Source organism: Oryctolagus cuniculus, chromosome 9, assembly GCF_051225735.1.
Source record: "Oryctolagus cuniculus isolate XC-2025 breed Fujian yellow rabbit chromosome 9, ASM5122573v1, whole genome shotgun sequence".
NCBI classification, from domain to species: Eukaryota; Metazoa; Chordata; class Mammalia; order Lagomorpha; family Leporidae; genus Oryctolagus; species Oryctolagus cuniculus.
Window position 1 is genome coordinate 39,988,627 of NC_142875.1, and position 12,487 is coordinate 40,001,113.

The window sequence follows — 12,487 nt, forward strand, 5'->3', positions numbered from 1 at the left end:
ACTTGGAAAAGTTAACTATTAAATATAAAGTTGTATAATCCCTAAAAATAACTGTTCCAAACTAGTTCCATCTAAGATCTCAGTCTGCTAAACACTGCTTAAAAGGCTTAATTACTATACAGAATGTTAATCATTTATGTTGGATAATTATTCTTCTTCAAAAATGTTTTACAAATAGTTTTTAATGCATGTGGTCAGGGCTTGAAAACTGATGCATACAGAATACCCTCATTTAAAAATAATAATCTAGTGTGGTACATGTTGAGCCATGAACACTACTAACAAAAAAAATAAAGGCAAATGACTCTGACTCTTCATAAAACCTTTCTCTGCTAGGACTCCAATCTTAACCACATGGTATTCTTTTAGCAAAGCCAAGTTACTACATAGGATATTAGCAAGAATGGTATAAACCGATGAAAAAATACTACAGGTTAGGGGAAAGGTTATGAACCTGTGAACTGTTCAAGGTGAAATTTAGACTTTTAGCTTCTGAGGTGCTAATAAGAATAAATTACTGTAGCTCATTTACACAACTAGTAGAAGAGAGAAGGCAGGACTGAAACCCAGGGAATCTGATTCAAAGACTACACAATACTCTCTCCTCATTCACAGTCAGGAAATCTTCAGCACACCAAGATTTGCCTCAAAGATACTTCCATAAAGATATTTATGGAGAGATCTTAGTTATAGAGAATTACAGTTATCTGTAATCTCCCTATCAAAAGTCTTTTACTCAGCACCTGAGAAACCAAAAGTCTTCAGATGTTTTTGGAAAACCACAATGTCTTTTAAAATGTTAACTAAAAAAGAATCTCTTGAAACAAAATGAATTATTATCTTAATATTGTCTCACAGACCTTAAAAACAGAATCACTAATCAGAATCACACAAACCAAGAGTTCCCTCAAAGAAGACGATGTTAATTTTCATCTGTCTACACGAAAAACAATGCCAATCTTACCTGGATGTTACGTATTTTTCATACATCTCTTCTCTGGCCTTTTTAGTTTCTTCCAGTTGAGTCTGAAGTCTTTCCAGGCGATCTTCTTCATGGGCACAGCGGACACTAAGTTCCATGTTCTGGCGACTGAGATACTCTTTATCCTTTTGCAGTAAAGTAACCGTCTGCCGTAAGGTGACTACCTAGGGGAATACAGAGACAAACAGCAGAGCAGCAGCCAAAGCGATGCTCACTTAATTTTCAAATACTATTATTCGGCTGTATTAATTTCCTTCATCCTGCTTTCACTCATCACATATAAAGTCTCCTTTTTGGAAGGACTAATTCTTAACCCCACAATTTTATATCCAAAAAGACCTACTGAAACTTTTGTGTTTTTGGCAACTGCATCAAAAAGGAAAAGTGTTCCTCCCACAATTTTACTCCGGGCTATTTCCCACTATTACTATTGTACAATAAATTTCTAGTGATTCTGTTTATAGGCTTACCTCTTTGGATAATTCACTTCTTTCTTTAGCTTGAGTTATGTGAGAAGCTTCAAGTATTTCATGTTTTCTCCTAATCTCACTGACTTCCTGTTCAAGTGCATCACGTTCACTATTAAAATACAATTCAAATACTCATGTAAATTTTGCATCTCTATTACAGTGAACATTTTAAAAGGGTGGCTATACATCAAGAAACTGAACAGATACTAGGCAGTGGGGATGTCCAACATAAAGTATCTGTTTTTCAAACTTAACAGGGACTGTCCAAGACACTGTTCAGATAAACATCAATTTATTACCTTTAAAAATAAAACCATTAGCTACACTAACCAGTAAATGATAAAACTTTCTAAAGGTACCTGTGGTATTCTTTCAGTCAATCTTATTTTAAGGCCAAACTTTTAAAGAATGTATACAAGGCTCCAGGCTTTCAGTTCAATTAGGGTTAAGAACCCCTCCCAATTTATTACTCAGATTGCATAGTAGACACACAGGCAGATATTCTTGTGGATACTTCATTCATAAATTGTTTATGGTGACTCACAGGTTTTAATTTCCATTTTCAGATAAGCTCTCACCCCAAAATAGTGAAACCAAGAACTGGGCAAAGACCTACCATAGACATCTTAGAAATGAGCAAAGAAATAGATTTGTTTACTCTTCTCCTGTGAGAAGCAATGTCTTTGTAATATATTTCATTGACCCAAATGGTATTAAAAATTTTTTCCCAGTAGATTTCAATAATTCATTTAGAAAGTTTTTTCCCCTTGCTGGTTAACAACAAGTCTGCAATGTTTATTGAAGAAAACTGAGCAAAGTACAATATAAAATGTAATAACCACCCATAATCCACTAATTAAACATTACTATCCATACTGATGAATCTTACTCTAAGTATTTTGGGCTTTTCATATGTAAATGTTTTTACAAGAATGATCCTAATCCTTTTGCTATGATTTTTATGTAGAAGTTATTATGAACTATTATTATTATGAAGTTATTATGAAGTAGTACACACATGAATTTGTAATTAATCCAGTTAACATTTATCTATTCTTGTACTGTTTTGTTTCTTAAAAGATAAAAGAGGTAAACTTGAGGCCGGCGCCGACGCTCAATAGCCTAATCCTCCACCTAGTGGCCCCGGCACACTGGGTTCTAATCCTGGTCGGGGCGCCGGATTCTTTCCCGGTTGCCCCTCTTCCAGGCCAGCTCTCTGCTGTGGCCCGGGAAGGCAGTGGAGGATGGCCCAAGTGCTTGGGTCCTGCACCCCATGGGAGACCAGGAGAAGCACCTGGCTCCTGCCTTCGGATCAGCGCGGTGCGCCGGCCGCAGCGCGCCAGCTGCGGCGGCCATTGGAGGGTGAACCAACGGCAAAAGGAAGACCTTTCTCTCTGTCTCTCTCTCTCACTATCCACTCTGCCTGTCCAAAAAAAAAAAAAAAAGTAAACTTGAAGTCCTCTATATGTTCTTCACTATTACCTCTCTAGATATAAAAATGAATTTAGTATATTTTCATATTATGTATGCTTTTAAAAATAGTTTATCCATCAATTGTAAACAGTATCATACTTACTTTGCAATATTTGCCAAATAGTATCTTGTCTTCCTCTCTTGGTGATATATGTGAATGAATATATTTCAGTATACATGCACACATACAAAAATACATAACTAAACATGCATGCAAATTCAAACACATGCATTTCCCCCCGTCAACTATTTAAGGTTTATATGTAGACTTTAGGTTCATTTATCACTAAATGCCTATGTGAATCTCCTAAGAGTAAAGATATTCTCTTATATAATCACAGTATAATTATCTAATTCAGGAGACTAAGCATTAATACTATTATCTAATATACAACCCATTTAAAAAAAATTTTTTTTTAAATTTATTTGACAGGTAGAGTTATAGACAGTGAGAGAGAGAGAGACTGAGAGAAAGGTCTTCCTTCCATTGGTTCACTTCTCAAATGGCTGCTACGGCCGGTGGCTCTGAGTGGATCCAAAGCCAGGAGCCAGGCACTTCTCTCTGGTCTCCCATGCGGGTGCAGAGGCCTGAGCACCTGGGCCATCCTCCACTGCACTCCCAGGCCACAACAAAGAGCTGGACTAGAAGAGGGGCAACTGGGACTAGAACCTGAAGCCCATATGGGATGCCGGCACCGCAGGCAGAGGATTAACCAAGTGAGCCACAGCTCCAGCTCCCCATTTTTAAATTTTGGCGATTGTCCCAAAAATGTCCTTTGTTGCAACCTGCCCCGGATCCACTCCATTATGCCTTGCAACAGGATGTCATGTTTCTTTAGTCTCTTTTAACCTTCAACAGCTCCTTAGCTTTTCCTTCATTTATGATATTGACTTTTTGTAGAGCATGGGCCACCTGTATTATGGAATACCCCTTAATTCTCATGTCTGATGTTTCCTGGTGACTAGAATCTGAACACTTCGGGCAGGTATATTATGGAACTCATGTGTCCTCCGTACATCACATGAAGAGGCACATGATACCAGTTTATCCTATTATTAGGGATAATCATTATGAAGTAGTACACTTCATAATATAGTCACTTGGGTAAGGTGTCTGTCAGAGTTTTCCACTGTAAAGCTATTGTTTCGTCCCTCATAATTAATAACTAATTTGTGGGGAGATACTCTAAGAGATTGTGTAACTATTTACTTCCCGCTACAATTTTACATAATGGTTTTAGGTTCCATTAATGATTCTGAACCAAGTATCACTATGAGGTTATACAATGGTCAATCTAACATACACATACATTTGATGGTTGGCATTCTATTGTAAATATCCCTTTTCACTGTTAACTTATTATAAACATGCACTCATGGGTTCCTAGTCTATTCACTGGGTTACAGTCCATTATCATCAACATTCATTTTAATATTCAAGTTGTACTCTATTATATTTGGCCATATGGAGCTTCTTCAAAATGGCAACTGTGGTATTGGTTTGCAATGAGAGGTATCAGTATGATCTTATCTACAGTGTATTAAGACTCTGCCCTCTCCCCTCCACTGCCTCTACCTACTGAAAGAGCCTAAGAATAATGACCAATCTAGAAATGACCATAGCACCCATCTTAATTTCTAAATAGTATTTCTCACTAAAAGGAATCAGGACTAGAGAAAGGGCAAGGGTAATGAAATTACAAAATAAAACCAGGAATATTATGTTATCCAGAAAGTAAGGAACTGCTAAAAAATACATTCAGAGGTAACAATTTTACTGCCACGTAGAATTATAAAAATAAATCACATTTTACTTTCCATTCTGATATTTAAAAGGACCTGAGTTCTCCCTAATAATAATACCAATTAACCTCTATAAATCATGTCAACTTGAGAATTTACTAAGCACATAAATTGCTACTTTTTCTTCCCCAGTTTATTTTGCATTTTTGTGTCCTGTCCATTTTTTTTTAAACCCAGACACTGTACTGAGTTAACCACAAGGTTCACAATTTGAGGTCCTGTTGCTTGTTTTTCTATTCCATTTCTAGCACATGAAGATGCTTATCATGCCTTTTGATCAAGGCTATGTTTTTCTTTCTTGGTTTTTATTATAGAAAATGAAAACATACAAGTATGTAAAAATAGAGATGATATAATGAACACCCATGCTTCCACTACCCAGCTTCAATAATTATTAACTCATGACTCATGTTGTTTTATTTATCCTTCATTCATGGCCCCTCCGGATTATTCTGATGACTATGCTTTTTAGTTTTCTCCTTTTATATTTTATCTATCATTGTTATAGATTTATAGTGGAACAGTAGACATTAAAATATCAATGCAAAGTATTACCTTGCCATCACAATCTGTTCATTTTATCTTTTAAGATATACTTATTTATTTGCAAGGTAGGGTGACAGAGTTAGAGAGAGTAAGAGAGAGGGAGGGAGGGAGAGAAAGACAGAGACAGAGAGATCTTCCATTTGCTGGTTCATTCCCCAAATGACTGCAATAGCCAGGTCCATGTCAGTCTGAAGCCAGGAGCCAGGAATTCCATCCTGGCCTTCCATGTGGGTGGCAGGGGCCCAAGTACTTGGGCCATCTTCTGTTGTCTTCCTAGGCACATTAGCAGGAAATTGGATGGGAAGCAGAGTAGTTGGGATTCAAAAAGTCACTCAATTATGGGATGCTGGCATTGTAGGTGGGAGCTTAATTCCATGATGCTACAATGCCAGGCCCTATTTCACTTTTAAATGTTTCTTTTGAAGTCCAGCTTTAATCAAGTCCACAGAGTCCAGCTCTCACAGGTTTCAAGCTCCAATAATTTTGGTATTTTGGCATAATGATATATACATAAAAATATGTATTATATGTTGGTCACGGTGGGAGTAGAAGTACTTTTGTTACATACCTAAATCTTTGCAAATTAAATTACAGTATTATCTAGCTTATAGTTTATACAATTTAAGGCACTCATTCATCTATTTAAAAATAATCACTGACTACTATATTTCAAGAATTATTCTGGGTGCAGGTAGATATAACAGTAAATGATTAGGATAATGTCATTCTATTTACACTTACAACGGGTCTTTTTTGAAGTACCCTCATATATAAATTGTGTGTGTTTATGTAAAGACTTTCACAAATACTTCTTCATTTGATCTTAGTTTTTATAGTACAGTTATTTGCATTTGCACCATCTCACAAATGAATCTCAGGACAAAAAGAGATTTACCTAGGAACACAGAGCTAAGCAGTTGTTCATTAAATTATTGTACAAACAATAGAAAAGTATATTCCAGTTAAATACATACATATACATATATATATATATATCATACCTACTTAGTAGCAACATATTGGGAAACACATATTCTCAGAATTTTACAAAAGAGTGAATGCCTTTTGTAAGAAACAACTGGGGCCAGTGTCTGGCATAGTAGATTGAGTTGCCACCAGCAACTCCAGCATCCTATATGGGTGCTAGTTCAAGACCTGCTGCTCTACTTCCAATTCAGCTCCCTGCTAATGCACCTGGAAAAGCAGAAGATGGCCCAAGTGTTTGGGCCCTGTCACCCACATAGGAGAAGCTCCTGACTCCTGGCCTTGGCCTGGCTCTGCCTGGCTGTTGTGGCCGTTTGAGAAGTGAACCAGCAGATGGAAGATCTCTCCCTCTCTGTCTCTCCCTCTCTCTGTGGCTCTGCCTTTCAAGCAAATAAATCTTCTTTTCTTTAAAAAAAAAGAAGAAATAGCTGAAAAACACTTTAGGGAAAAAAACCTGAAGAATTTAAATTGATTCTTTTACATAAAAGTAATCATCAACTCACATTTAAAATATTTACACACATGGGAATTTCCTATCTTCCTTTACATTAAAAAAAAAAGCAACACTTTCTAAACAAAAAAATATATCTGAATACAATTTAAAGGGGTGAGGAATGTTTGGCCCATAGGCCATATAAGCCCTGCGAAATCATTCAGTCTGGCCTTGCCAAGGAAACTGTAGGTGGGCCTTGAAATTCAATGAATGTACGGCAGGTTAAATTGATAATTCTGGATGGCCTGGGACTGATGATATCAATACCCAAATGGCCCTTGGCAGAAAAAAGGTTCCCCAACCCTGAACTGCCACAACTACATGTTGCTTGGCAAAAAAGAAAAAAGGTAAATACGAAATTAACAAGTTTGGTGGTGAAAACTCAGGTAACATGGGGCCAGTGTTGTGGCATAGCAGGTTAAGCTGCTGCCTACAACTGATATCCCATATGGTTGCCGGTTCCTGTCCCATCTGCTCCACTTCTGATCCACCTCCCTGCTAACGTGCCTGGAAAAGCAGTGAAAGATGGCACAAGTGCTTAGGCTCCTGCCACCCATGTGGGAGAATGGAAGACGCTCCCGGCTTCTGGCTTCGGCCCAGCCCAGGCCCCACCATTGTGGTTATTTGAAGAATGAACCAGTGAATGGAAGGTCTTTCTCTCTCTGTGTCTCCCTGTCTCTGTCACTTTGTCTTCCAAATAAATCAAATCTTAAAAAAAAAATAATTTAATGAATGTTAAAAATGAGAACAACTGCTGCAGCTATCTTAATTACTTACCTCTTGACCTTATCATAGTTCTCTTGGCGATAGTCACCCTGCTGAATTAACTGTTTTGTGTCTGCTAATTCTAAGGCCAAACGCTGACATCTAACTTGCAATTCAGAATAGTTTCTTCGATCTTCCTCATATGTCTATAAATCAAAGAAATAATAAAACATCTCAAACATAGTTGGCCAAATTCTGTTTAGCTGTGAATGTTCTCATAATCAAACAAAAATCTTCAATTTATAAATCCTCTATTTATTAATTTTTCCCTACTCAAAGACAGATAATTTAAAAGTCACACCATAGCTTGTAATTTCATTTTTGTTTAAAACAAACTCTGTTTCTCAACAAACAAAATAAAACAATCCTGTTTTGGTTACTAGACTAATATGTAAGATGACAATGCTAATTGACATTTTCAACATTGAGTAAGTATTATATGCTAAAGGTACAGAAATGAATAATATACAGTCCTTGTTCTTCAGGAGCTCACAATTGAGAGATAAGGAGCCATACGAATACCAGTATCTCCATACAGTTCTAAAAGTGGTACTCAGCAATAAAGGAGTTGTGGGGCCCTCAGAACACATGTCTATGTTCTTCTCGCCTTCATTTTCCCCATTCTAGCAGCACATGAAAAAAAGATGGTTGAAATATGGGGAGAGAGATGGAAGTGAAAACCTTACAGTGGATCACAAGGTCCTTCACCGTCTGGCCCCACTTTCTACAAGTTTTATTTCTCACCATTTCTCGTATCACATTTCGCCCTCCAATCCTAATGGAGACCTGAAGCTCTCTAAACATACCATGCTTCATTTCTAAGTTGTTGCCACTGCCTGAAAACCTGCATATAACCTGAATACTGGCCTTCTTTGGAGTACGGATCAGCTCACTGCACCATCACGTCAGCTTCTTTGAAGAGCACTGACTTTTCCTTGACCCCACTGGATCTCCATCACTTTACAAAACACCTGATCTATAGTAGGAATGAAACAAGCACTTCTGAATAGATTGATCAAGAAATAGATAAATATGAAAACTCAAACAGGAAGCAGGACACAAGGACTGAATTCCTACCTATTTTGTCCCTTTGAACTCATCAGATCTTGTAACCAACCATGAACTCCACACCCAAAAGCTGGTATGTTAAGTACATCCTGTCCTGATTCATTCCTCTCAAGAGCTGATCAGCTAAGTGTTGGTCACACTCGCTTCATAAAAATTGTTCTTCTGGGGCTGGCACTGTGGTACAGTGGGTTAAAACCCCAGCCTGCAGTGCCAGCATCCCATATGGGTGTGGGTTCGAGTCCTGGCTGCTCCACTTCCAATCCAGCTCTCTGCTATGGCCTAGGAAAGTAGTGGAGGATGGCCCAAGTCCTTGGGCCCCTGCACCCACGTGGAAGACCCAGAAGAAGCTCCTGGCTCCTGGCTTCGGATTGGCCCAGCTCTAGCCATTGCGGCCATTTGGGGAGTGAACCAGCAGTCTCTCTCAGACTCTACTTCTCTCTGTAACTCTGTCTTTCAAACAAATAAAATAAATTTTTAAATAAAAATTGTTCCTCTCTGGGGCCTGCGCAGTGGCGCAGTGGGTTAACGCCCTGGCCTGAAGTGCCGGCATCCCATATGGGCACCAGTTCAAGTCCCAGCTGCTCCACATCCAATCCAGCTCTCTTCCATGGCCTGGGAAAGCAATAGAAGATGGCCCAAGTCCCTGGGCCCCTGCACATGCGTGGGAGACCAGGAAGAAGCTCCTAGCTCCTGGCTTCAGATCGGCACAGCTCCGGCCATTGCGGCAAATGGGGAGTGAACAATTGGATGGAAGACTCTCTCTGCCTCTCCTCTCTCTGTGTAACTCTGACTTTCAAATAAATAAATAAATCTCTAAAAAAAAAAAAAATCGTTCTCTCCTACACTGAAGTTCCTCATGATAGCGGAATGTTACAATGGTATTTATTGTAAGACTACACCTGAAGACGCTCTACCACTTCCCAAGAATGACATTGTGACTTACGTGCTGCACAGTATTTCAGACATGAGTCCTACAAGAAGCTCTAATTCCCTTGAAGAATGTTTTACTTTCCAAGTAAGTATTTTGGTATTAAGCTTAGGAAGGCAAACTCCAGAATGTAATTGTCTAGAATTGAATTACTGTAGTAAGATTTCGGCTGGTTTAGTTTACTTCTGTGTATTTCAGTGTTTACCTCATGGAGTTCTTGTGAAGATCATATCAAGTAAGATTGTAAAGTGCTTATACAACTAGCTAATATGGAGTAAATGCTCATTAAATCTAAACTAACATGGTTACAATGCTTCCTCTTTTGCTTTGGCTTACAAAAAGATCGTAGCCAAACTGACAGTTTAACTTTAGTAACTGCTCAAACACCATGATAAAATCCAGAGGAATATGAATAAAAGAAATATAAACATTTTAAAGGATGGACAAAAGACAAAGATCCCAAGGAACCCGGGAGAGGATTCACAGAGGCCAAGGGCGAGCCAGAGACATGTTTCAGGAACAACAGCCAAAGAGTGTGCTTTAAGGAGTCAAAGCAGTCATTAACACAGTAAGAAAAAAAACAAACAACTAACACCCTGTAAACACTGATAGGCAGAGCCCTCAGGGACACAGCCCGAGAAACTAAAGTCAATATATCTGAATACTCAATGTGTTTTGGCTTATGTTATTTCATACACATTATATCACTTACATACACACTTAATTTTTATGAGTGTGAACAAAGATTTTCTTATTTTCAGATGAAGATATGGGTTCAGACTGGGGAAGTTTCAGAACTCAGAAAATGGAGTGAGGACTGCCATATAAGTTTGTCAAAATTAAACTACAAGCAACTCTTCCTATAGTTTAGTAATAAAAGTAGAGAAAGCAAGCACAGTGGCTGGATAAGAAAATATGGAACAAGCTTGAGAGTTTCAAATATTGGTGGAAAAACATTAATAGCAAAGAGGGATTAAGACTAGAGAAAGGGACATATTTAAATAGAGGAAGCCCCTCAGAAGGCTTCAGGGGTTGGAATCCAGAGCTCAGACGCAAATATTAATTTTAAATCAGAAGCTATGCTCCCTAGGATTAGATTTTTTTTCCCAGCTGAAAAACTATTTTTTTTTAAGATTTATTTATTTATTTGAGAGGCAGAGCTACTGACAGGGAGGAGAGACAGAGAGAGAGGTTTTACATCCACTGGTTCATTCTCCAAAGGGCCACAATGGCTGGAGCTGGGCCGATCCAAAGCCAGGAGCCAGGAGCTTCCTCCAGATCTCCTATGTGGCTACAGGGCCCAAGCACTTGGGCCATCTTCCACTGCTTTCCTACCCCACAGCAGAGAGCAGCCAAGGCTAGAACCAGCGCCAATATGGGATGTTGCCGCTGCAGGCAGAGGCTTAACCTACTACGCCACAGCGCAGGCCCCTGACAAAGTATTAAACACTGAGGGGCCGGCTCTGTAGTGCAGGAGGTTAATCCTCCACCTGTGGTGCCCACATCCAGCTCTCTGCTATGGCGTGGGAAAGCAGTAGAAGATGTCCCAAGAGCTTGGGCCTCTGCACCCACGTGGGAGACTTGGAAGAAGCTCCTGGCTGTTGGCTTCGGATCGGCTCAGCTCTGGCCATTGTGGCTATTTGGAGAATGAACCAGTGGATGGAAGAACCCTCTCTCTGTCTTTCCCTCTCACTGTCTGTAACTCTACCTCTCAAATAATAAAATCTTAGAAAAAATTAAAACTTGAATTTTTTACATAGGTCTTACAATTTGCTTTGGTCACAGCCAACTCCTAACCCCAATGCTTCACATGTTTATAGCATCTACTTGGTTTCTAAAGATGTTTGATCTTTTTCCATTTATAAGTTCACTAGAAACAGTAAGAACAAACAAACGAACAAATCAGAATGAGTGCAGATGGAAGTACATTTGTAGGTTTGGTAGCAGGAAATTTTGGGAGTTCTCATCTAAGGATTTCTATTTTCTCTGTAAAATGAAATACCAAGTCACCTGCTGAGAGTGGAGCAAAGTGGAAAGCCGGGGATGTAAGGAGAGTGAAGAACCCCTTAAATAATCTCTGTGAAAAAAGAGGACTAGAAGAAACAGAATGAGAGCACAGCTGTGTGGGCCTGACTGAAGCTGCTCACAAGAACCTAGTGCTTGTTACTGCTGCTACGATTTTTGCCAGGAGTGTTCAGTTAGAAACGCCAAGAGTTCAGATTTTTGCCAGGATGGTTTGACAAAAAGAAAGCAGAGGTGGAGGGGTAGTGAGAAGACATTGGCAAGAGACAGATTTAAGACTGACAACATGGGGGCTGGCATTGTGGCATAGCGGGTTAGCTATCACCTGCAATGCTGACATTCCCATATGAGCACCAGTTAAGAGTACGAACTGCTCCACTTCTGGCCCAGCTCCCTACTGGACAGAGTTACAGAGAGAGAGAGAGAGAGAGAGAGATCTTCCATTTGCTGGATCACTCCCCAAATGGCCAGGAGCTTCTTCTGGGTCTCTCACGTGGATGCAGGAGCCCAAGCACCTGGGTCATCTTCCACTGCTTTCCTAGACACACAAGCAGGGAACTGGATTGCAAGTGGAGCAACAGGGACACAAATCAGCACTCATATGGGATGCCGGCATCACAGGTGGCTGCTTTACCCACTATGCCACAGCACTGGCCCCAGATGGAATTTCTTAAAAGCTGGAAGTTGATGATTGAGAAACATGGAAATATAGGAAGTAGTATGTTATGTGGATCACTGAATTAATAACTTCAGAAGTAAATCGATTTTGAGTGACAAGGAATAGAATGTGACCTATGAGATGGAACATTAAAGCTTAGAGGGTCAATCACTAGGATTAAGAAGGTAACAACATCCAAGGCCAAGGTTTTAGATGAATCTCAGAAGCAACCCAGGGGGCTGGCACTGTGGTACAGTGGGTTAAAGCCCTAGTCTGCTGCACTGGCATCCCATAT

At 39.4% G+C, this 12,487-nt stretch overlaps 1 protein-coding gene across 5 annotated transcripts in view; it reads right to left on the reverse strand.

Moving 5' to 3' along the window:
- PIBF1 (progesterone immunomodulatory binding factor 1) overlaps positions 1-12,487 on the reverse strand; it is a 239,588-nt gene that overhangs the window by 189,172 nt on the left and 37,929 nt on the right. For all 5 annotated transcript variants that reach the window (XM_070048728.2, XM_070048727.2, XM_089303617.1 and 2 more), the window contains exons 6-8: positions 7,529-7,662; positions 1,453-1,561; positions 965-1,146 (exon numbers count right to left, since the gene is read on the reverse strand). In XM_070048728.2, the coding sequence (XP_069904829.2) occupies positions 965-1,146; positions 1,453-1,561; positions 7,529-7,662 (425 nt within the window). The remainder of the gene's footprint in view (positions 1-964; positions 1,147-1,452; positions 1,562-7,528; positions 7,663-12,487) is intronic.